Raw genomic sequence first — 26,964 nt, 5'->3', positions numbered from 1 at the left:
CGAGGGAAGCGGAGGCGCGCGCTCGCGAGCTGCGTGCTCGTGTACGTCGCCGGGGTTCGGCTGCGTCGGTCCCGCCGTCCGCCCGTTGCCGCCGCCGCCGCGCTCTTACTTCGCCGGCCGCCGCCTAAGGGGGGCTGGGGCTGGGGCCAGCCACTGCCGCCGTTGCCGAAATGCCGCGGGTGTACATCGGTCGCCTGAGCCACCAGGCCCGGGAGCGCGATGTGGAGCGCTTCTTTAAGGGCTATGGGAAGATCTTGGAGGTGGATCTGAAGAACGGGTGAGGAGAGCAGAAGAGGGGCCGACCGGGTGGGAACAGGGCCCCGGCGGTGGCGGGGAGGGCGCGGCGACGGGAGAGGGGCGCCTGCCCCACACGGAGCAGCTACCGGCCTGGTCCCGCTCCGCCATAGTCGCTGTGCCTCGGGGGCGCGGGTAGGCCCTGGTTCCCACTGCGCCTGCGCGGGTGGGGGTGGTGGAGGGATAATGGGAGCGGTGGGGGGATCTGTGTGGGACCGGGAGAAGGAAAATCCAAGTGGGGTTGGGGCTCAGGGCGGGAGGGCACAGCTCCAGGGCGCCCGGGAGGCCTGGGTTTTCCCTTCCCAGGCCCTGGGATTGGGGCCTGGTTTGTCACCGGGTAGACACCGACCTTCCCCGCTGTGAGGGCTGCTGGAAATAAACAGGATTTCCTGCTCCCTTTTCTTCTCTTTCCCGGTCTAATGGGTCAGTCAGTCTCAACGCGTCTTTCCCGGGGACAGTTCTGGAGGGAGGCCCTTTTTACGCTTGCCATGTGCCACACTTATTTTAGGCGGGAGACTCCAGTTTGAGTAGACTAGTGACAGTTTCGAAAGTATCTTCTTGCCGCGCTGAAAGCCTTCTTCACACTTCCCTCTGCAAGGGTAAATTAAAGTCTTAACTCATTATCTTTAAGACTCGGTGCAGTTTCCATGCTGTGGTTTCCGTTCTCCACCTTGCCAAAAAACTGCTTTGCCGTTATACAATTTGTTAGAGAATAGTGGCCACCATGACCTAGTGTCTGCGTCAACTAGTTAATGCAGATGGAGACACAGATCTCGAAATTACTAACTTCTGCCTCCCTGGGCATGGTCTGTCACTTGTATTCCAAATCTACTTCGGCAAAAGAAGGCCAGCAGGGGCTACAAGTTTCAGAGAAAACAGATAAGAAGTCAGGCCTGGAGAAGATATTCAACGGGGAAAACTGAGAACCAGGAGGTATTAGGTGGGATTTGGAAGGCATGGATATATAAATTAAAAGAACTAGGGTGAACATTTTAGGGCATTAAACCTTGAGTGTTAGAAGAACGCTTGGCTGTAAAAAACCAAAAAAAACATACCAAATCTCTCTACTTTGCAACAGGTCTGATATCGCTACAGTTTACTCCCCATTGTAATACTAGCAACTGACACTTTGGAAGTTATGCAGAACACCTAAGTATAAATTACACATTTGAGAAAAATTAGTAGCTACCATATTCTCAAATTGTTGTCTTGGTTTAAAAAGCCATTTTAAATTGGTCGTTAGGATCACTTTCTTGCTGAGGGCAGTGTCTCCAATAAAGTGTTTCTTTTGAATACTTATTTCTTTTCGAGTAAAAGGCATAGAAAATTACTCATTCTGCACAGTGGAACTTTCAGTTCTTAAGGAATACGCAGTCAGAGCTCAGTATCCATGGGTTCCACATATGTGGATTCAACCAACCTTGGATCGAAAATATTCGGGAAAAAAAATGGTTGCATCTGTACTGTACATGTACAGACTTTTTGCCCTTATCATTATTCCCTAAACAATACATCATAACAACTGTTTACATAGCACTTACGTTGTATTGGGTGTTATAAGTAATCTTAGAGATGATTTAAACTGTATGGGAGGATGTGTGCAGGTTATATGCAAATACTACACCATTTTTTATAAGGGACTTGAGCATCTGTGGGTTTTGGTATCCTTGTGGGTCCTGGAACCAATCCCTCACAGACACTGAGGGACGATTATACTAGATAAAGGGGGGATGTTATTATTGTGATACATATCATATGTGTGAGAGAGTTTTTTTCCAGAACCCAATTAAGTTGACAGACTAACTTTTGTTGGAAAAACATGGATTTTGAAGCTAGACAGGCCTGGGTCAATCCTGTCTCCACCACTATGGGCAAGTTGCTTAACTTCTCTGAACCTGTTTCCTCAATCACACAGAAAAGGAAGATTGTAGATAATAACTGAAGTATTTGGCTTACAGCAGTAAGTGGTAACTATAGTCAAAGGGATTCGACCATATTCGTTAGGAAACAGCTTATTAGTGTTTGATAACATAAAGCATATTTGGCAAGTCCTGTTCTCTAAGGTTACTCAGGTGATAGCAGGAAATGATGTGAATGTTATTGGGGAAACTGGTTAATCAAACAAATGTATCAATAACCCACCACCAAGATGCCCACTGCTGTGCTAAATGAATTGGCAGAAGAGGCAGAAAAACAGTTCTGCTTTTGAATAAATTAAGTGTTATGACATATACACTTTAAATTAAGAAATGCTGCTCTTACTTTCAAACAAATTAAAACTTGGAATGGTGTGCTTGACAAGATTTGTTTGAAATGGGCTTTGAAGAGTGGATTGACTAGGGCTTGAAACAAAGAAAGACAGTATATGTCATAATTGGTGATGAGGAGGTGGTCCAATAAGGAGTAATTGTGAGAAACAAACTAACTTGGATTGAGCCTCATGAAGGATCTAGGAATTTAACAAGTAAATGTGAAACAACAACATCAAGATTTTACACTACTGGGCCGAGCCCGTGGCGCACTCGGGAGAGTGCGGTGCTGGGAGCGCGGCGACACTCCCGCCGCGGGTTCGGATCCTATATAGGAATGGCCGGTGCACTCACTGGCTGAGTGCCGGTCACGAAAAAGACCAAAAAAAAAAAAAAAAGATTTTACACTACAAACTCAGAATCATGGATAGGAATGCAGAGACACTGGAGGAAGAATTGAGCAAACCAGTAAATGGTGAGATAAGCGAAGGAGAGAATCTTCTAAGACCCTAGATACTTGGGTCTTTTTTTAGGAATTGTTCATTCTTACAGATATATTGCTATACCATGATATACATGAAATCCATCATTGAAAGTCAAGGTTGAAATGAGGAATGGGAAGTCATTTCAGGGACTTGAAGACAGGTGTGACAGTTACCAATTGGTACACAATAAGACCTCCTGGCATCATTCAGGAATCATGGCAGAGGAAAATGACTTCAGGGAAGAGGACTAATGGTAAAGTATATTTAAAACAGGAATTGACTGGACTAGAGGGCATTAATGCAAGGGAGTCTGAAAGGAAGGAGTAGGTACAAAAGGAAGAGGTGGCACAATTTAGCTACATGTGTAAGCTTATAGTCCCAAAACTGAAAAAGATAGTTGATCTCCCTCCTGTGAGATGCATCTTTGAACATATCTGGATTGTGATTATTAGTAATTGAAATTCAGAAGCAGATTTTGGATAAATAGGATTTTGAAGAATTGCTGAGGACTTCAAATTTGTAGAAGTGAGTTATATCAGTATATATGTTAGGCTTAAGGATTGTGAGTTAAGTTCAGAATTAATTAAATAAGGCGTAAAATACTTGAATAATAGAAAGTCGTCCAAATGAGGAAGCAGATGAGCGTTCCAGACAAGGTTTAGTGTCCAGGAAAGGATGGACCCTGTTGGGATTTGGAGAAGAGATATATATGTGTGCAGTAGTTCATGGCCTGCCATTTTACTGTACCAGGCAACCCTAATCTAGATTGCCTCTGTTTTAGGGAACTTCTAGAAAGATGGTTTGGTTTGGGACCACAAACATGATATAGATCTCCCAGGACCATATAGACCATTCCAGATCCCATTAGGGTCTTATACCTATTTGCCACACTAACTCCAGCAAGAGCCACTAAGGAGAGGAGTGGGGACAGAATCCTGGGAGTGTGTCAAGGAAGCAACACTGTTAGCAACGTCTGTTTATAGCCTTTCAGCTCTATGGTAGCTTCTGCTGGCTTTGATTATATGTGGATTCTATGGATTTTCTTTTTTGTTAGTCACTTCCTTCATGTAAAATGTAGAAGGTTTTTTAGTACCATAGTTTCTCTTTTGCCACAAAGTCTTATGGTTTCAGTCATAGATCATTATATATTAATTTTTCCGTATTTTAGCTAATGAATAAAATTTATCACATCCTAAGATTGTTTTTCTTGCTGGAAGGGTAAACCCCCAAATCGTTGAAGTTTTTCTTTTTAGCTGGTTAAAGTCATGAATTAAAACTCTCAAGGAAAAGTTGGCTATAAATTTCAGAACCTGTATTTCATATTATGGTGAAATCATTAATTTCAGGGGATGTTCTGCTCTGTTAAACAGAACAGATTTTCATGATATCTAAGTATTACCAGGAAATTTTTGTTTTCACCGTTTAAAATTTCAAGTGGAATGAACCTACCTTTCTTTCTTTATTTTGGCAACTGGCCAATACGGAGATCCAAACCCTTGACCTTAGTGTTGTAACACTGTGCTCTAACCAACTGAGCTGAATGGCCAGCCACACCTTAATTTTTTTTAATATGTGTTTTAAGAGTCTTTCAGTGAGTTGAGCTGTGGTTCTCTGTGTCCCTGATCACTGTTGGGCTTTAGATACTGAGAGGAATCTCTGCCAGTCTCAGAACCTACACAGGGATTTTCTCTTTTGACGATTTTTTTATATATATAAAGATGACCGGTAAGGGAATCTTAACCCTTGACTTGGTGTTGTCAGCACCACGCTCACTCAGTGAGCCACAGGCCGGCCCTCTTTTGACTATTCCATCTTCGACAGGAGCTTGGTTTTCTCTTCCATCTTTTCCTTTAAAGGGGGAATAAAGTATAGTTAGTTTTATGTTCCATGTTATTGGTTAGTTGAGCTGTTAGTGTATTCTGAATTATGTGAGAGATTACTGTTACCTACCACCAAGTGGCAGATAACTGCTTTATCATTTTTGTGATAATGCTACAACTAATGGGTGACAGGAATGACAAAGAAAAAGCAAACACTTTCCCCACCACCTTTTGGTACATGGGCTGTTTTGCCTACATCAGAAATAACTTTCCATTTGAACCCACAGGTACCAAGCATTTGAAGTATTTGGTTGTGTATTAATTTTATGATTATTTAAGAAGAGATTAAAATATAGTTTTGTTTAGAGACTTGTTTGAAGAACTCTTGATACACAGTTAAAATTGAAGACCCATTCTTAATTTGTATTTTAACATTTCAAAAATAGCACATATTTATTTCTGATCATAAACATTTTACATTTATTATGCTTTTTTTAATATAGAGAAAGACTAATAATCTAAAGATGACATTATCTGCATTTTGGGTACATGGTTTTGCCCTTTTTTACACAGCCATGCACGCACATGCACACACACGTTAATGTCCTCCCCCCTTTTTTAAACAAAGTTGAATCATACCTACATTATTTTGCACCTGCCTGCTTCTGCCTAACAGCCTGATCCTTTTTCTTTGTCATTAAATGTTCTCCTACAATCTGATTTTCAATGGCTACGTAGTATTCCCACATATAAATGGCATTTAGTGAACATAATTAAAACCATATTGCAAGGCATTTAGGTTATCTTTGGTTTTTCACTATTTTATACATATTTAATACTGGCGAATATCCCTTATGTAAATCTTTGTACACATTTTTTGTTATTATCTTAGAGCATATTCCTGAAAGTGGACTTTTGGAGATGAAGCATATACACATTTTTAAGAATTTTGCTAGCTGTTAATTTTCATTACCCTATAGACAAATAGTATTTATTTATATTTTCACCTGCCATATTTAAGAGTTCCTATTTTTCTGAACTCTCAACTATCCTTTATTATAATTTTTTAAATATTACGATTTTTTAATAAAATATTTTAAATTATATGTGAGGAAGTCATCTTGCAACCTTTAAGGCTCATCCATTTAGCCTACCAAGCATAACAGATTCGAGTACTTTTTAAAAAAATAACTTTTTGACTGACTAGAGAATAGATGTAGGTCCATTGTAGATAATGTAGACAATATGAAAAGCATAATTTAGAAAAGAGATGTCATTAAGAAGCCTTTTAATGTAGGTGAGGTCTTATTTGCAATTTTATGTCCTACTTTTTCTACTTAATTTATCTTATGTATTTTTTCTGTTACATTAAAATATTTCTGTGTTAACATTTTAACGACTACATAAAATTCATTGTATGGCTGTACCATGATTTATCCAACCATTCCTCCTAAGTTGTCTCTTAATTCTTGCTGTTACAAATAACCCTCTGATGGATATCATGTGTGTAAAACTTTGTTTGCATTTTTATTATGCCTTAGAACAGATTCCATGAAATAAAATTCATGTGTCACTGCAAGGAATGAATGTATTCAAGGCTGTCAGTGCATATAACCAAATAACTTTCAAGAAAAGCTGCACCAGTTACACTTGTTACCAGCAGTGTAGGAGCATGCACGTGTAATTTAAGATTTTTCTGTCATTTTGAAAAATCAATGCCAAGAGACAATACTATATTGAAATTTTGACCAAATGTTACTAGCATTAATTACCATGGCTCGCCTTGGTCCTGGTTTCCTGGTCAGTTTGTAATATGAATAAACATAATTTGTAATTATTTGGCCAAATCTTTTTTTTTTTTTTTTTTTTTTTTGGCAGCTGGCCAGTAAGGGATTGAACCCCGGACCTTGATGTTACCAGCACCACACTCTTAACTAACAGAGCTAACTGGCCAGCCTGTGGCCAAGTCATTTTAAACCCCTATTTTTCAGTTGAGTATCTTGTTCCTCCTGTCCTCATCGTGGTATTATATGAATAAAAGGGCCATGTGAAGTATTTGTCCCTTCTTAAAAGATAGGCACAGGATATAGACTGGATAATAAAATGTGGTTTGGGTTCCCAGTATTTTTGGATGCTTCCAGCTATCTTGAACAGAAAGTTGTACTTTGAGCTTCTCAAGAGAAAGGTGCTCCAAGCATCTGAGAGAATACTATTGGGGATATATTTATAAATTTGTAAGCTAACAGTGAAACGTTAAATTTTAGAAAATTACCAGCATGCACTTCTGTGGTTTATTTTTTCAACTGAATATATCAAAGCACTTTACAAGTGTTATCCCTAATTTGTGCTGATAGGGAAACAGACACGGGGCAATTAAATGACTGGCCCAAGGTTACAAAATAAATTATTGACAACTCTGGAAACTGAAGATCTTTTGTGTTCACATACCAGATGTAGCATGGGCAGTGGCAGTCAAAGTTTCTCTCATGCTGTTTCCTCCCAGATGGTTCAGTCCTGTCCTTCTGGGACTTGCCTCCAAGGGTGAGAGGGTAGTTCAGGTTCCCTAGCATGTCCAGCCTTTAGTCTCTGCAGAGGCTTCCAGCAAGCTGACAAATTGCCAAAAGTGAGACAGATGGTGCTTTTTATGATGTTGTTGTCCCTGAATGTAGACTGCTAGTGATTCTCCTCCTCAGGCTACTGTTTGAAGAGCTGTGAGGTAGTGTCAGCTTTGTCATGGCTGATTGGGGTAGGATTTGTACAAGTAAATATCCTTTGTCCTGTTGTCATTCCTAGGGCTTCTGGTCTTGGAGTATCCTGAAGATGAGAGATCAGATTGTGCTCTGAATTTGCATTCCCATATTTTGAGGAAATGCCCTACATGACTTTCCTGTGTATTGAGATGAAAGTCTCCCAGGCTAGAGGTCTCTGAACTGCAGATGATACCTGAAGAAGCACTTAAAAGACACTTGTTATCCCACTGCGAGGTCACCTACCATGTCTTTAGGCCCGTGTGCCAGAAAGGGGGACTTCATGAACAGAGACCTCCAAGAACTAGAGAGAGAGGAAGACTGAAGCGGGGGGAGTTAAATTCCGTCTTCTGGAATGAAGACAGCAAGCAGGAGGCTCAGAAAAGGGAGTCAGAGAGGGCTGGCGGGTTAGCTCAGTTGGTTAGAGTGTGGCATTTTAATACCAAGGTCAAGGGTTCGGATCCCCGTACCGGCCATCCGCAAAAAAAAAAAAAAAAAAAGTGGGAGCCAGGAACCACCAACCAAAATCATTTACTTGAGAAAAGTTTTCATGTGGATGAAATGAAGGTTTTGATCCATTAATGTTAAAAGAATTTGAAAAATTTATAAAAATATTTAGTTAATGAAATGGCCAATTTCAAAGGAAGGGCATCCCCAAGAAATAGCATGGGGAGTGGCATCTTTAATCAAAAAGAAGAAATAAACTGCAGCCCAGGGACTGAGAGGCAGTTATGAGGGACATGGGAATAGCCAAGATGATCCCAAAGGCATAACCTTTATGAGGCTTTAACACCTGGCAGCCTGCTCATATTGTGTTTTAAAGGTAAGTATGAACTTGTTTTGTTTGTAGCTTTGGTGTGGAATCATGTAGTGCTGCCTGCTGAGTGTCCCTTTATTTCATTAAGTAGAAGTTACACATATGGTCGTTCTATTTTATATCCCAAGAGTTTTGTTCTAAATTGGTAATATAACTTTCATCTCTTGAATTTTTTTAAATCACTCTTTGATTTGTGGTTGAGTCTTCATAAACTTCAGTGTGTCATCAGGGAATAGCTGGCCCCATTTTTTTGTGAGACCTTTTGATTTCATTTACCCTTAGTGTTGATAAGTGTCAAAAAGTTGAGATGGACCAGGTGTGATTGTTTGCCCCCTTTAAGGAAAGCATCCATGTTGACTTTAAATATCAAAATAATGCATTTAGTTATGACAGGGGAGTGCAAATATATTGCTTCCTGGGTAGTCCCATTTTATAGGAATATGGTGGCAGCCTAGTAAACGTGAAATAACTTAGCAAACTTCATTTTTTAAACAGTTTTGGATAGTTGAAACAAGTTGGCAGATAGCTTTACACAACAGTTACAAAGTAAGACTAAATTCACATTTGGTACAGATTCCACTCTAACTCCTATTCTGGAAGAATTTTTTATTATTGTTTAGTTTTTAGGATAATGATTGTTTCTGTTCTATCTTCCTCACCCCAGTATGTGAATATTCCTTTAGAGATGGGCTGATATCTGCATTGTGGTCTCAACACCATGGGCTTGAGTTTATTTATCATTAGAGGTTTTTTCAACAAGTGGTTTAATTCATGAGAAAAGAAGTTCATGAGTTTAATTTTCCCACCAATATATTTGTATTCCCATGGCTAAGATACAGATTTCTTAGTGACTTGTTGCCTTTTTAGTATTAGTGTATATCAGATGCATAAATGGTATTTCCTTGCCATTTAATACTTTTAAGATGCTAATATTCATGTGGGTATTTGTCTTCCATACTACAGCACACAATTTGATGAAACTGATTTTCTGTGCTCCCAGAGCTTGTGTTTGTCAAACTCTGGACTTATGGACTGCTTCTCTCCATTCGTGTATAGGAAGCAGTAGAACATGGTGGTGGAGTGTAGGTTTTAGGTTAGGACCTGGGTTTGAAGAATCCCAGGTGTTCAGGTTGCATTGGCAAGTTACTCAGCTGCTCTGAGTCTTAGTTTCTTCACCTATCAGATCACAGTAGGCCTCAGTTAAATGATATAATGTGTGTAAAGCACTGACCATAATGCTTGATACATAGGACATTCAAAAAATAGCAGTAGTTATTATTAAAAAGAAATTTGAAGAAGGAAAGAGTCCTAGTGGTCTGGAGTAATTGTGTTAATAGTAGTTTGGAATTAATCAAAATTAACTCATCTTAGATGCTTATCATCTGAAAAGCACATTTCTGATTGCTGCTATAATTCTTACATAGTTGGAAGTCTGTAACCCATCTAGTATTTGATTTCTAGCCCATTTTTTCTCACCATTCATGCTTATATTTTTTACTCCCAGTCACCATTCCTTGCAAAACTAATTAAATGCATTTTAAAATACATAATATTGTCAATATCCATTCACATCCACCACGTCTAGGTCCAACTCTCTATCTTCTCTGTGCTGGTCTAATTTCTGCCAAACCTTAAAACCAAAGACAGACTCCGAGGGTTGATATGGGACCTCCAGAATGGGGATTGCACAGAATAATCTTATTTTTCCTCTATTCTTCTAGTCTGTTATGTTCTGAACCCACACATGTTTTCGGAAGGACCAGATGGCTGACACTGGCTAATGGGAACCAAAAGACGAGTGAAAGTAACCTGGTTGTCACATACCCCCAGCTTAGAGGTGCTTCACCCTGCCCCAAGATCAATTTCTTTTTTCTCTGGAGACTTCACCCCATCGTATCAAAAAACTTTACTACAACCTGGCTTATCGGAGGTTAGAGTACCATTAGGTCAAGTAACAGCATTTGTTGAGTGAAAAAGACTATACTTAGGACTATGGGAGAGAAGAAAAAGCATCTGCCTTTAAAAGGCAGTGGAACCTTGTGGTTTAGAGCTGGGGTTTCAGAGTCCTGGATCTGGGTTCAAATTCAACTCTACCTCTTATGAGCTCCTTGACAATGAGCAAGTTGCTTGATCTCTTCAAGCCTCAGTTTTCTCATTGTAAAATGGGAATAATAATACATTCCTTCACATTTGATATGAGTAATGAGCGAAATACTGTGATAAATTATTTACTGTGTGCCAGGCACTATGATAAAAACCCAACAGATAATTAGCCTTTGTTATTATTATTAAAGAGCTCATAATCAAATGAGAAGATAAGCACAAAGGAAAAAGAACAAGGCTTGAAATGCCACAAAAACATTGTCATGTAAAACATAAAAATGATTAGAAGTGCTCAGGCTAAGTGTTAAAATGATTGGAGTCAGGCAAGTTTCTGAGGCTTCATGAAAGAGAATTTTCAAGCATATGAAGATTTATATGATTCAACGTGTTTAGTCAAGGTGTTCCAGGTTTAGAGGATGACATACACAAAAATATTTAGGAATAATTATGGTCCTCTAAGCAAAAGAATGATTTAGCAGCTGACTTTCCCTGCTACAATGTAAAGAGATAGACTGACTAAGTAAAAATATAGGCTATAGCCTTGAATTATATAAATTGATTGTCAAACAGGTAGAGATAGCCCTGAGGGCCCAGCAAAATGAGAAAACTGTAGAAGTTGGCAATAGACCCAGTGAGCAACCAGAGAAGATTAGTCAAAAGTGATTACAAGGCTATTGGGAGTGAATTAGATGGTCAGGGGATCTGGAAGAGAGAAATCATGAGGTAGGTTTTCTTCTTTGAAGGTGGGGAAAGATCAAGTGCAGACTGAGCTGTGGCCAACGTTTACAGACCAGGAATCCACACTAGCTCTAATCAGAGAGCTCTTGGTGTGCGGGAACTGCCAGTTGCCGACGTGAAAAGAGCCCCAGACTGGGTACTGGTGAGCCCTGAAGTCGCACCCCAGCTCTGCCACTCAGTGAGCACGGGTAAGTCATCCACCTTCTCCGGGTGGCCTTGATGGCCCTCCCTCCTCTGAGACTAAAGAAAGGGAGGCTAGAATGCCCAGAGCAACCTCCTTCCTGCCTCAGATAGGAAAGGATCTCAGGAATCTACTTCATGTGGTAGGAGCTCCTAGTTTGGGGTTGTAAACAACCCTCTGTTACTGGGAAAGTCAAATTGCAACCATAATCACTAATCCCAAGCAGTTGATGTGACACTGGTTAATTTGACTGTGAGGGCTGGCCACTGGTTCCCTGCAAAGTTGCAGACCTTTGGAATCAGGGGCAGTTACACTATTCTCATTCACAAGCTTTTCTCTGAGTTGGCCTCACCTAAGCACTAGAGTTGGTTGCAGAAGTGTCTTTCTACAGTTTTCCAAGCACTTTATGCAGACATTAAAAAATTGCTGATTTTTATTACTGTCCTATCAATGTGTCCTAACTTTCTGCACCTCCAAGACCAAGTTTGCTGAAGCATAGGACCAACACTGAGTGCTTTGAAAGAAAGCTGTTTGATTCCTGTTCACTGAATGCCATTTCTTTCAGGGTAGATTTAAGGGCTCTGCCCTTAAAGTACAGTGCTACTGACTCTAGATTGAGGGTTCAAGCCACCCCGTGGGTTAACTTCAACAGATGAAAATTTTTCCTTGGCTACAGCAACATCCCTAATCCTGACCAGCCATGGAGAGGTTCGGTTCTTACAAGGAAAATGAGTGAATGTGGGAATGGCTCACCACATTGGGAAAACAAAACTCACATCCTGCTGATGGTTGGCTGAGGACTGTCATGTCCACATACAAAGAAAAGCATGTGGCACAGTTTTAGGACAAAGGTGAGCGGAGATCCACTGTGGAAAGGGGCACATTTTTCTTGTAGAGAGAACATCCAAGGCATGCCCCTCGGTAAGCAGTATTGGTGGGTGACCGCAGTCACACGCATGGAGGCTTGCTTCCCTTGCTCTTCATATCCACTCCCCAGCAGTTTCTTGTATTGAGCACCCCCTTAGTCACACCCTGCCCACTTAGCTATTGATCAGCCTATCTCTAGAGCAAGTCATGCTCATCATTTTTCAGATAGGACTTTTCTCCAGTCTTCCTGTTCACTGAAGATGTTTAGAAGACACAGATGACCCTAAGCCATTCTGAAAAGGGTGAGATAAACTATATCTCTCACTGTAGAACACACAGAAAAGGAAGGCTTAGTGGTTTCTGGGACCTTTGATACAGGTTGTTAGGATGAGGGAAAGCCTATTTAGCAACAATACAAGCTCAGATGATAATTCTTCCTGGGTGAAGAAGTGTGATTAACATTTCTAAAATTGAAGTCTTCGAGTATACCTTAGTTTTAAAACATGTCATTCCAGTTCTACCGTTTCAGAGTTCTGACTGATAACCTGAGCAGTACATCAGCTGCCGAGTGAGGAAGACTAGAGCATTGGCAAAGGGCTAAGGATGGACTAAAGTTTAGAACAGCCCATGTAACTCAGCATGGCTTTTGTTTGTGGTGTCCAAGTACCTGGCTATACTTGGTAAGAACCATGGTGCCCACTTTTTTTAGAGGGTAAATAACAGCAAATTCTCTCCTTTCCCCTCATTCTTTTGACTGAATTTGTCAGGATAGAAGGTGGCCAGAGGAAAACTGTATGGGAAAAGGCAATAGCAGAGGATCATTGAAGAAAGTCTTTGGTTTTTTTGGTTTTTTTAGTTTTTGTTTTTTAATTTGAAAAGTATTGTACATTTAATAGTAAGGCCACGTTTTTTTTTCTCATATAGCATAGGGGAGAAAGATTGAAAGGTGTGGCATCTGAGAGTAAGTGAGGCATAGTGGACGACTATGTTTTTATCAATCCCTGCTACAGAGGGATTTTTTAAAATTTGTTTCATTCTTCTGAATTCCTTCATCCTCTTCATTCTCTTACTAGAATTACTGAAAGATGGTCTTTGTTTTTAATAGAGCAGAAGAGGAAGGGTGTCTGCAGTTTGAATTAAAGATATTTTTCTGCTGGGTTGTGTTTTGGGAGGCTTATTCACAGGTCACACCAGAGATATGTATGCATATAATATATATATGCTCACGTATACGTATTATAGCATGTACACATGCATATATAGATTTTACATCCCTCCTTACTTTGACAAAGGATTCAAAAGGAGAGTATTTTTTGAGAGAAGAGATGAGTTTCATGTTATTTGCTGCAAAGCACAAAGGGAATGTTGAGATTGATTTTAAAAGATTCTCCAGTATTAAGTACCAGGAAGAGCTTTACTTTGTTGAAGGCACTAAAATTTAATTTGGAGACTGTTAAAATGTTTAAATAAAACTAAGACTGGAACCCTTACATAAGTTTTTAAAGGTATTTGAGATGATAAAAATTAAATTTATCCTTGTCTGTCTGTTGCTGTCGTATACCTCTGGTGCTACCATCTTGGACTGGACATGCCACATTTGGAGTTGAAATTTTCCATTGTTAAACCAGAGGAGTACTCATTTTAACATTTATCTATTATACTTTTGATGTTAGGAGAAACCTTAGAGATGTGTAGTATAGCTCCCTCATTTTGTGAATAAACTGAGACCTAAGGAAACAAAATAATTTAAGTACGCTGTTCAGAGTTGATTTATAGGAGAACCAAACAAGAACCAGACCAGTTCTTGTTGCTCCAAGTCTTAATAGTTATGGGTTTCAGCTTGTGTCAGACCACAAGCCAGCTCTGCTGTTTTTTAATGCAAGTTATTTAATACTCTGTGCCTCAGTTTCCTCATCTCTAAAACAGATAATAGTAGCTGGCTTTCGGGTGCTATGAATATTAAATAAGATAACACTGTCTAGTACATACAGATTATTTAATAAATGTTAGATAACATTTTATTGTTATCATCTAGTCTTCCTGCCTTATTTGGGGGACCCATTCTCTCTACTTATTAAATGAAATAAAGTCATTCTTCAAGTAAAGCAGATCTAAATAAACAGTAATTTGGTAGAAATAGCCGCACTGATCTGGTCTTTACTTTCAGAACAAGATTCCCTAGCAGGTATGGTTTGTTGTGTGTTTTAATTTTCTAAATCCACCCAGCATGTCAGTTGCAAAGAGAAGTGACATTAAAGTACCTGAACTGATCCTTGGACTGGACTTTGACCTCAAAGTGTTCCAAATAGATTTTGTGCCTTTTCATAGAGGAGTAGCCAAAATTTTTCATGAAATAAATTGGATCTCAGTTCAGCTATTTTAATAAGTGGCTTGGATACCCCAAAAATGTGGCTACTAACTGACCCCTTGAAGTAAATATTAGGGACTGTAGGAGCCAATTTCCTCTAATATCACAAATTATTTCTACAACTCAGGGAAGAGTATTGGCAAGGTGTGCCTTGCTTCAGTCTCAGCTTGCGAAGAAAGACCAGTCTGTCTGAGCATTAATTTTTATTTTTGAGTAATTGTGCCTCCACTGAACAGATCATCATTCTTTCCCTGAGAAGTCAGGGTAAGTTCTGCATGTGAGCCTTGGAACAGAGTGAAGATGCACAGGGTTATCTTTGAGTCTGAGAGAATGCATTCCCACATGGATCTGACAGAAACATCACATGCCATCAGCAGTAGTTGGGCTTTCCATCTCAGTTGACCTGCAGAACTTAGGGTCTTGCATTCGGTGACCTTGAGTAGTTGTAAACCTTAACTGTTTTGAAGAAAACAGTTTAGGTTTTCCTGTGATATGTTTGTGTAATCCTGAGGAGTCATTGTCCTTTTGACATTTCAGTAGATCGGTCCTGGTCATTAAATGGTGCAAAGCCAGTGGATAACTCTTAGAGGAGTGAAGTCCGTTTCATCATGCCCATGTCAAATGTTTTATCTTATCCCTCTTTACTTGGTTTCGGGCTCTCACATCCTGCCAAGAGCAGTGCTGCTGTGGGCAAAGCAGACCTGCTGGTCTTGACAACTAAAGAAGGTGCCCTTTTTTTGGTCTCTGAAAATAATAGTATGGCTTTCCTGATGACCCATTCTACCTAGGAAAGGAAAAAGAATCAGCTATGCTGTATTACCTACTGCAGATTTTTAGGGACTGTAAGGTACTTTTGAACATAATGAATCAGTGATTTGGAGAGGCTTTACTTGTCTTGTCAAATATAACAGTATGTTCAAAGTCATTCTTATTAAGCTGCTCAGCAATTCTACCCTGTGGAAGTGTGAAACCATGTTTTAAAGATTTCACAGCCCATAAATTGAGCCAGGTGGCTTCTGAATTGTTACTGCAAAACACCTCCCATTGAATAACTGGGTGTGTCTGTGTTACATTTTTTAATGGAGTTTAGATTCAATGACTCTTAAAGTTTGAATGCCACTCAGACATTTCAGCATGAAGAACCCTCTGAAGTTGTTAACTACACGTTGTAACCTAGGACATTGTCACCTTGAGAGGCTCTGGTATGAACGGAACTCTTTAGTAAAAGAAAATGTTAGCAATTCTTAGTTCTCTCGTTTATTGAACATGTTGCTGAGTACAACTTTACATGCTAAAGAAACTGGAATCGATTTTTGTCAGCAGGCTGGATGAACCTTTGGCAAGTCTTGGAACCTGTTTTTAGCATCAGTATGTTTAAATGCAGAGGAACAGTGTTTGCCTGTGTACATAACCTTGTTAGAGTTTAAAGAAATTGCTTGTAGCATTGCTCTGTGATTAGGTGTGATAAGTAAGATGGCTTTGTTTTTTAAACATAGGTAGAGGTCACAAAGCTAGACTTTTCACAGCTGTGTTAGACCAAACTAAATGCTTATTGATAACATAGTTTACAGGACATTTGTTTAACCTTGCTTATGAGCATCTTATGAATTTTGTGCTTCTGTTTTATAAATTGTGCTCTTTAATAGGCGTTAATAGGATTTGGCAAGCTTGTTTTCCTTTGGATATGTTAAACCACCATACCTCTTTTGTGGGAAATTCCTAGCAGTACCATGTAAAGAAGTTTGCACAGTTGTATATAGGTATTAGAGAATTCCAGCCTATCTAAAACTTCAGAAATTAATTTGGAATCTCACAGGAAGTAAATAGCTCCAGTTTTGGGGGTTTTTTGTTTGTTTTTTCACTGATAACTGTTAATTCACTAGAAAAGTTAATTCACTTGTGACTAATTTTTTAGGTAGAAAAGGAGGAACTGTAAAAACTTTTTTTTTTCTTTCACAGAAGAGATTTAAGATACTGTGATTTTTACCTGTTATGTTTTCCAAACATGATTTAACAGTTAATACATAGTGCCTAATGTAGGTCTAATTGTTCTTAAAGATATCACTTTCAAAGCTAAAAAAGATGAGTTTTATGCGCTGTTTTGAAAGAGCAAATATCCAGTCTCATAGAGCTATATATTTTGATACCTTATACCAAGCATCCCTGTGGAGGTCTTTGCAGTTGCCACCAACTACTTGGAGGACAAAAGAAGTATTCTCTTATATCTAGCCAGCCTTGTACTACAAAGATAGGAGTCTACTTTGAGAAGTCTCCCTACCTCTTGCAGTGCCTGTTTGGCACAAAGCAAAGTGGTTTCAGCTAAAGAGAAGAGAAAGCTGATCCTTAGTTTGCAAAACCCACCTAACCTTTGCTAAGCATGAACCTCGTTGCTTTCTCTTTAATGTTAGTCAAGCTAGATGTCAAAATGGTGCTAACCAGGATTTTGTTTGCTCTCTTCTAGATATGGTTTTGTGGAGTTTGATGATCTGCGTGATGCAGATGATGCTGTTTATGAACTGAATGGCAAAGACCTTTGTGGTGAGCGAGTAATTGTTGAGCATGCCCGCGGCCCACGTCGAGACGGCAGTTACGGTTCTGGACGCAGTAAGCATTTAAAGGGCATATTTGTATCAGTGACATGCCTTTGTTGTTAAATGTTAATTTTTTTAAGTAATTAATTAATTGTATTTAAATGCACTGATGTTTAAACCATTTGCTTTTATAAATTATGTATTTTTTAAATGTAGAATTGCAAATAAACATCTTTGATAATGTTTAATTTTAATTAAATGACATAAATTTCTTGTTTTAATACTTTATAAATATGTTTAATGATGTGTGTTTGTGTTGTTTTTTTCTCTGTAATGCAATTGTTTAACATAGATTTAACAAAGACCTCAATGTTTTAATTAAAAGAATCCTTTGAGGCTAAGATGACTGCCTGTTCCATTTGCTGACCTTGGGTTACCTTTCCATGCGTGGCTCTTTGAACCATTGTGGCCCTTGGCTGACCAAAAACAGGAAGCCATGTGACGACCGCAACCTTTCCCCATTAGACCTGGGTGGTGAGGATCCCAAGGGTTAGACACAGATGAGATTAAACTGAAATAGGTGCCTGAAAATCTTTTTTTCATTCATATAAAATATTCACAAAAACTTTAATCACTGTGAGTAACATCAGTAACTGATTTAGTAATTTGCTTACTTATTTCTAAATTGTTAAATTGTTAATAGTTTTTAATTTATGCATGTTAATTTAAAATATGAATATTAATGAATATACTTACAACTTTGTAAATTAAATTTTCATGTTTAGCTGATTGGGTTTTTTAAAATCTAGTTTAGAATTAAGGGTGGGAATAGGATTAAAATATACATGCTATTGTTTGGGGTGGGGGGTACATAATATATTTAAGGGGTATATGTGCTGTGTCATTTTTTCCTTTTCCTCCACTGAAGTAATCTTATCTATTTGAAACTTCCAAAGGTGGATATGGTTATAGAAGAAGTGGCCGAGATAAATATGGCCCTCCTACCCGCACTGAGTACAGACTTATTGTGGAGAATTTGTCAAGTCGGTGCAGCTGGCAAGACCTGAAGGTTTGGGCCCTGTATTAATGTTTTTTGTCACTTGTAACAGAATACCTGGAACTGTGTATTTATAAGAAAATGAAATTTATTTCTTACAATTTTGGGAAGTCCAAGGTCAAGGGGCCCATCTTGTGAGGCCTTCTTCCTGGTAAGGACTCTGTAGAGTCTGGAGGTGGCACAGAACATTACATGTCAAGGGGGCAAGAACGTGTCCATGTGCTTCCTTCCTTTCCTTATAAATATACCAGTCTATTCTCTGATAACCCATTCACCATCAACCCAGTAATCCGTGAATGGATTAGCCCTCGTGATCCAATCACCTCCCAAAGGCCTCACCTTTCAAATAACAGTCTGATTTCACACCTTCTTAACACAGTTACAGTAGGGATCAAGTTTCAAGTTGAGCTTTGGAGGAGATATTCAAACCATAGCAGGCCCCATTAATCTTATGGGGAAAGGTTGGGTAGGAGTTAAGGTTGGAAAACAGGTAAATTTCTGCATGCCCATGCATACACAGAGCATAGTTGTTATGTTTGTGAGACTTTCAATAGCATTTGGAAATTTCTCCAGTCAAAATTTCCATAGGAATACAAAAGACATCAGAATTTCACCCCTATTGTACATGTGGGACCATCACTCTAAGGACATATCTATATTATATGAAATGTTCTTCTATAGAGAATGTTATAGGGAGATGCTGGTGTAGTTTCCCACCAATAAAAGAAAAGGTTGGAGCCACCAATATTTCCTATAACATTAGCTGTAACATGCAAATTCATGTGCGCTTCCATTGTGGATCCTCACTGGTAAAATGGACTATCTGACCCATGTTCTTTCATAAGGATTTTTGGTTTTCATGGGATATTTATCCTAAAAGAGTTTTGGTGTCAAAAATTAAGGTTCAATGCTGTGTTGGCCACCAGTGTACTGACCCCAGCTCATTTTTTGAGAACAGTGTTGGATTTTAGTCTCAAAGGGAAGAAAAACTTACTGAGTAGTATCCTAACCTGGATGGTCTTAGAAAGACAAGTGAAAAGAATGTTCAGTTTCCTATCTCACTTCTCACTTTTTTGGTCCATCATTAAACCAATCATTTCTACCAAAATGAGTGAGTATGTTTAGGTCCAGGAAAGAGTAGTTAGGAATTCTTTACATTCATGTAGTTTTAACTTAAAGCACTTTTGTTTATTTTTTCCTTTTTAAAGTTTGCTTTCAACAACCATTTGATAACAGAGATGAGATCCAGAAAAGGTTAAGTCACACAGCTGGACTTAGCAGAAGAGCTGAGACCAGAGTCTGGTTCTTTCTCTAGTACATCGTGCTGTTGTTAGCATCATAGCAGACGTTGAGTGAATGTCTTCCTGCAGGATTGTGCTTGCTGAAGGAATGGCTCCAGTGTTCTTAGAGTTAGTGGTTAAACTTTGTAGGTAGAAACCAGAAAGCTACTGTCTTCTTGAGTAGAAAATGCCAGCCCTTCATGTAATGGTACTAAATATAATATTAAATTCACTCCTTAAAAAGTTTTCGATTTTTTGGTTAAAATGGAACCTAGTCAACATCCTTAGTTGTCTTTATACTTCTCTGTACCTTTGGGCATTTTCACTCTTGGAAATGAGAGTAATGTAATAGAGCAGATTTTCTAGGAAGTCACATTGTCCTTAAGAGCAGGACCCTAGAGCCCACCTGCCTGAATTGAATCCCAGCTCTGCCACTTATTAGTTATATCACTTTAGCAAGTTACTTACCTCTTGTCGTCCCTATTCCTCAACTGTGAAATGAGGTTAATATTAATTTCTACTCAAGGTTATTATGAGAATTGAGTGAATTTTTATATAAAAAGCCTAGAATGGTTCCTGGCACAATAAATGTTAGCTGTTAATCAAGGAAATGCAAAAATAAAACAAATTTAAAGAATATTGTTAGTTTAAAAAATACATTTATATTGCCCACAGTGATGATGGCCTTGATGAAAATTATATAGTAATATACTGTTGGTGGCATTGAGAATTGGTAGTTTCACCCATAGTGTGGGACAGTGTTAGGAATTCAGGTTCTGAGGGCTAGCCAGTTAGCTCAGTCGCTTAGAGCATGGTGTTATAACACTAATGTCAAGGGTTTGGATCCCCATACTGGCCAACTGCCCAGTAAAGAGAATTCAGGTTCTAGAGTCTGACTGCTTGTTTTCAGACCCCGGCCCATTTACTTATTACCTGAATGACCTTGAACAGTTTACTGAACATCTCTGTATTTCACTTCCCACATCTGTAAAATGGCAGTAATGATTTTATCTACCTCATGTGGTTGCTTGCAATTAGGACTAAATTAATTAAAACATACCTATCCTACAAATAATTCATTGTGCTAGCTGCTGTTATTACTAGTTTGGAAGTATGGCAGTATAAAACAAAAGTAGTGACACTATTAAGCCTTTTACCAGAATTATCATACAGTATAGATACTGTATCTCAGTTTGCCATGGCTGTCCCAGTCTTGGCCTAACTATGAATAGCATCCTTCTTCACTCTCAAATGTATCCCAATTTGGATGGCTTCCCTGCCTTTTACCCAGAACCTCTACTCCTGCAAATAATTCAATTGAGTAAAGACATTTTTGTAGAGATGTTCTTTGCTAGATTATGAATAATAGCAAAAGACTATATCTAACCTAAAAGTCTCAACAATTGGGAAATCTTCAGAAAAACTTTTGGGCACACTAATTATGAAGATTCTGTTTGTTAAGTCATGTAAGCATGTTTTTGATGCAGTGAGAAAAGACATAGTATAAAATGGCATATGTTCGATGTTTGTAACTAAAATATGGATAGGAAAGTAATATACAAAAATGAATCGCTATTCAATAGTCTTATGTTCATTCCACAAATAATCTGAGTGTATATTACACATAAAGAAATGTGAGAAAATTAGCCCTAAATTTTAAATTTTATCCAAATTTCATTTGTTTTTCTAACACTAATCATATCTCTTCTTACTTATACATCACTTTAGCATTTATCTAGCACATTAGTTGTATTCTCTTATGAGACCATATTAAGTCCTTAAAGAGAATGAGAAGAGAGGCTGCTTGTAGCAGTGAAGGAATGTGGATGATTATACACCACTTTTAAGCCATAACTAGAAAGTACTTTTCTTTTGCCTTTTAGACTTTCACTTGTTTTGAAGAGATAATGTAACATCGGTTTTAAATAAAATTTGGAGTCTAGTTCCATAATCCTCTTAAGGATTTGTGTACATTTTACCTTGGATATTTTGTCAATATCAATACATTTTCAAACATGGACTTATAAAGAAATATAAGACCTTACTTAAATGTAGTGACATGATCTTCTATAAAGAATTTGCCACTATAAAATTCTAAAAATGGTAGTTAACTAAAAATTTTTATATTCACACATAACTTTATGTAAAGGAACAATTTAATATTTATTTATTGTCTCTATCACCCACCTAATGCCTGGTGCTTTAAGAACCTCAGTAGATGGTTGGTGGGTAGATGGAAATATTTAAGAGTAAACTTTATTCTGAGAAAAGCTGGCATTTTTTAAAAGGAAAAGAAAAGTTTCTACTGTGATGATTGCATTACATATTTTAGTAAAATGTGTCCTAACATATTCAGGGATTTTTTTTTTTTTTTTAAAGGATTATATGCGTCAGGCAGGAGAAGTAACCTATGCAGATGCCCACAAGGGACGCAAAAATGAAGGGGTGATTGAATTTGTATCTTATTCTGACATGAAAAGAGCTTTGGAAAAATTGGATGGAACTGAAGTTAATGGCAGAAAAATCAGATTGGTGGAAGACAAGCCAGGTTCTAGACGACGCCGGTCCTACTCCAGGAGCCGGAGTCATTCAAGGTACCGTTGATGTCTTTTATGTGTTGGGAGCTCACCATAAATTCATTAATGAGCACATAGATAACCTGTTTACATTCCCCTGTTGAGTTCTCTAATATGATTGCATTTGGTTGACTTAACTCAGAGCTTTGAACTGAACATTTATTTGTAAAGCTCTTGAACTCTTATGTCATTAGTACAAATAGAAGTAAAGTCCTTTCTCTGAAGCAGGAATCAGTGGCCTTCTTTCACATTTCTTCTTGGGTTCCCCAGATCATACCATGGTTGGGGACACATGGCCACTGGTCCCTTGATTACTCTCCCAGATATGCCACCTCCTCAAGAGTGGAGACTTGTATCTTATTTGGCAGCTGCTCTGCAAACAGGCCAGGCACTGGGCTATGCACTGGAGAGGCAGTTGTGAGCAAGACAAATATGGTTCCTGCCCTTGTGAAACTCAGTCTAGTAGAGAAGACAGGCATTAAGCAAATAATTGCCGTTGTGACAAGTGTGTCAAAGGAAATGCACACAGCATAACTAGTCTGGAGAGTTGGCAAAGGCTTCCCTAAGGACATGTCATAGAAACAGCCCTAAAAAATAAGTCGGATGTGATGGGCAGAGAGGGAAGAAGTGCCTTTCTACCAGAGAGGAGGGCGTTTTTGAAGGCCTGGGTGTAGGAGAGAGGCTACTACCAAGTATATGCAGAGAGGCTAGCTAGGAGGCTGTTGTGGTAACGGGGAAAAATGGTGGTGGCTTGCCCAGCCAGGGAAGCAGCAGCAAAGGTGCAGGGACTGGAGAGATTAGGAGGCAAGGCCATCGGCACAGCAGGGGATGAAGGAAAGAGAGGAGTTGTGGATTGCTGTGGTTTCTGGTAGGAGGAACCTGGTAAATAACAGTGCCATCAGTGGAAAAAAGGAACCCAGAAAAAGAAGCAGGTCTGCCGGAAAAGTTAGGAATTCAGAATTGGAGGTGGCAAGAGTTTCAGGTGAGCCATCCAGGTGGAATGTTTGCAGATGACTAGATCTATGGCCATGGAACATAAGAGAGAGTTTGTGTAGACAAAGCTAGTACTGTACATATTTTTTGATTAGAAGAATGTCTTGGTTGACTGTAATCAGCTAGCCCTTTGTCAGCAAGTGTCAAGAAAATATTTTCTCCCCCTAGGTCTCGCTCTCGAAGCAGACATTCCCGTAAGAGCAGAAGCCGAAGTGGTAGCAGCAAAAGCAGTCATTCTAAGAGTAGATCCCGATCCAGGTATGTGTTCTTTGGTTCAGGTGGAGGCGGCCAGCAGAGAGCACCTGCACCATGTCTTGCTTTGATTTTAATCGTGTGACCCCAGCTTTTCCAGCTCTAGATGGGAATTGTGGGGTCTCAGAAAGCAGTCAGGGCCAGTCCCAGCCATGCACTATATTGGGGGTACAGCTCACACACATCTTGATTAGCATGAAGCCTGAAGTCACATGTGACTCAAACAACATCTCGCATCTCCTCAGGTCGGGCTCCCACTCTCGGAGCAAGAGCCGCAGCCGGAGCAAGAGCCGCAGCCGGAGCAAGAAGGAGAAAAGCAGGAGCCCCAGCAAGGATGACAAGAGCCGCAGCCGCAGCCGCAGTGCTGACAAGCGCCGCAGCAAGAGTAAAGACCAAGCTGAGGAGAAGGTCCAGAACAATGACAACACTGGGAAATGCAAGAGCCAGAGTCCCAGTAGGCATAAAAGTAAGAGTAAAAGTAGGAGCAGGAGTCAGGAGAGGAAGGTGGAGGAGCAAAAGCGAGGGAGTGTGAGCAGAAGTAGAAGCAAGGAGAAAAGCAGGAGTCAGGAGAAGAGCCTGCTCAAGAGTCGGAGCAGGAGCAGGAGCAAAGGGGGCAGCAGGAGCCGGAGCAGGAGTCGCAGCAAAAGCAAAGACAAGAGGAAGGGAAGGAAGAGAAGCAGGGAGGAGAGCCGCAGCCGCAGCCGCAGCCGCAGCCGCAGCAAAAGTGAGAGGAGTAGAAAGCGAAGTGGCAAGCGAGACAGCAAGGCAGGTAGCAGCAAGAAGAAGAAGAAGGAAGACACCGACCACTCCCAGTCCAGGTCAGCATCCCGCTCAGTGTCAAAGGAGCGGGAACATGCCAAGTCTGAGTCTGGCCAAAAGGAAAGCCGAGGGGAGAGTGAGGATACTGGCACCAATCAGGAGACCCGGTCCAGATCAAGATCCAATTCCAAATCGAAATCAAACCTTCTATCAGAATCACGCTCCAGATCAAAATCAGCTTCAAAAACCCAATCTCGGTCCAAGTCTAGATCCAGGTCTGCCTCCAGATCACCCTCCCGGTCTAGATCTAGGTCCCACTCAAGGTCCTAACTGGCTACGAGCACAGCTGGAACTACCCAAGAAGTCTTTTGTACATGTTTGGTAGCCGTAGCACAAGTGATTGAAGTAGAACATATGTCACTGCTGTACATTTTTAATTCCCCTAATGGTGTGTCTATAATTGTTAAATCTAAGTGCTTCCTCTCAGTAAAGCCTCCTGGCACCAGGCCTTCCTGCTCGACTGAAAAAAAATCTTCTCTTTGAAAACCCCTTTACTCATGGCCCACAGTAGAATATCAAAAATGCCTTGGCTTTTCAGGCCTGGCCTTTCCTACAGGGAGCTCAGTTACCTGGATGGCTTTAAGGCTGGAATGATGACATAGGTAGGTATGGTGAGTTCAACCATTTATATGCCCTTGAATTGATGCCCTTTGATGTATGCCATTTAGTGAAAGTGCTAAGTCTTAAGTTTCCTACCACTTTGGTTTCTTATTTTTGGACTTAACAAAGTTGTGAATAGCACAGTCGAGGAAAATTGATACCTGCAGTAACCCATAGGAAACAAACTGTAGAGTTCCATATTCTGGTATTGTGATTATATTGTTTTATATTAAAAAAGAAAAGAAAAGAATTTTTTTTAATTTTATTTTTCCCCGTCTTGCAAAGTATAGTGACCCCTGTTTCCATTAAATTTGAATAAAGACTATTTTTGCTTGAGAAAATTTCATGGTGCTTGATTCTAAGATGCATTTCCTGATATATCTTGATATCTCTCTTCTTAGCATGAAAAGTTCATGTGTGATGACTGTTTTGTTCTTTGAGATCACCCATGGTAGGAAGGCAACACCTTTGTAAAGGATTTTTCTCACCCAATAGAATAAAGTCAAGTTTCCCTTCCTTCTTCTCTTAAGAAGCATATGTCCAAGCTGATGAGAAATGAAACAGTTTGGAAACTCAGCATCACCAGATGAGGTCTTCTTGAACATAGTGTTATTTCTTCTGTGCTGTTCATCAAACTTGACATGAACCTACTGTATCATAATCTCTGCACCTTGGAATCTGAACTAATCAAAAACCAGGGGGGAAATTATGCTGGATTACCTTTGTCCCAGCCATTCTTGCACTATTTGGCTTAGCTTAATAGTAGGTACCAGAGGTTCAGTGATGCCAATCTAGTATCAGCTCCTGAGGAACTGTCGAGAGGCATCAAAGCAAGGTGGAAGCTGGGAGGCCTTCACTGCACACTGGAGCAAACTTGGGAAGAGAGAAGGCCACTTCTCAGACTGCTGCTGAGACATTGGGGGGTGTCTCTAGATTTAAAACAACTGTCTTGTTACCTCCTGTAGATCAAACCCTGTAGATATACTGGGAATACAAAGCAGAGTTTCTTTCCTTACTGGAGCTTATGATCTGGTTACAAATGGTAAACACCACAAAGATAGAGTAGGCAATCAGAGAAGGGAATTAGAACTCCATCTGGGGTGAGAGCACCTAAGCTGAACCTCTTGGGACGTGGGGGTGGGAGGCATTCCTGTTGAAAGAAACATCTGTGAGCAAAGCCATGGAGTTGTGAAAGCACAGGGCAGTGTGCCCGGGGAACATGGAGTTTGACAACCGGGAATTGGAAAAATCAAGTGTAGCAAAATGGATTGGGTCATAGAGGGCCATAAGAAGGAATTTGACCATTGTCCTGTAAGCATTGGGGAACACTGGAAGTATTTGGACAGGAAGGTGCAGGGAGTAGAGCTGTGCTTCCGGACCTGACAGTAGAGTGAGGAACTGACTAGGGAAACCAGCAATTCAGGGCTTGCAATACCAGATGATACGGGGCCTGATCAAAGGCAGTGACAGGAGGGAGCAGAAGAGAGAAGATCAGCAAGACTTGGCAGGTGGCCTGGGCAAAGGAGCTACCAGTGGTGATCCCAGTGTGATGAAGCATCTCTGAGGAATGGGGATGTGAAGGTGAGTTGGTTCAGTTTTCAGAATATACTGAGCAGCCACCCAAGAAACCTTACTCAATCTCCTTAGAGCTTTCCATACCTTTATCTGGGCCCATTCTTGTGTTGTGACAAGGTGATGAATCTAACCAGTGGAATTCCCACTGCCTCAGAGGATCTCATGTTGGTCTCTAGTAGGTGACAATTCAGTATCCCCAAATTTTATCCCTGTAAGGATGGAGACATTTCTTTGGGCATTTTTTTCTTTTGCAAGTTTAAAATTTTTTGCACCTAGTCTTTAAAAATTCATCTCAATTCTACTATAACAGCAACTCCTTATTTTTCCAAACTGAATAAACGTCATTTAACATGAGCATTGAAAACTTCTTAAATGTTCAAGGCACGTTGGTTCTAACCAGATGGACTGAGCACTGATTCTTGAGTATAATGGTAGGGAAATTCCATGTGTACATAGAAAGGATCCCTAGTCATGTTTTTTCCAGCAATTTTTAAGTCTATTATATTAGATTCTGAATGAAAAGAAAGAAGAGAAATCAACAAGAGAAGAATAGGGGCCCGTCCGTGGCTCACTTGGGAGAGCGTGGTGCTGACAACACCAAGTAAAGGGTTA

General features: G+C 39.8%; 1 protein-coding gene across 1 annotated transcript; it reads left to right on the top strand.

Moving 5' to 3' along the window:
• On the top strand, positions 1-25,118 carry SRSF4 (serine and arginine rich splicing factor 4). The gene is made up of 6 exons (XM_063106497.1): positions 1-277; positions 17,131-17,273; positions 18,157-18,269; positions 21,917-22,131; positions 23,275-23,364; positions 23,604-25,118. Exons 1-6 carry the CDS (start codon positions 171-173, stop codon positions 24,445-24,447), a joined length of 1,512 nt encoding a protein of 503 aa, XP_062962567.1. The 5' UTR covers positions 1-170; the 3' UTR covers positions 24,448-25,118.
• The last annotated feature ends 1,846 nt before the right edge of the window (positions 25,119-26,964 follow it).

The sequence above is a fragment of the Cynocephalus volans genome, chromosome 8 (genome assembly GCF_027409185.1).
Source record: "Cynocephalus volans isolate mCynVol1 chromosome 8, mCynVol1.pri, whole genome shotgun sequence".
Lineage (NCBI taxonomy): Eukaryota > Metazoa > Chordata > Mammalia > Dermoptera > Cynocephalidae > Cynocephalus > Cynocephalus volans.
This window is presented reverse-complemented; position numbering and strand designations above follow the sequence as displayed.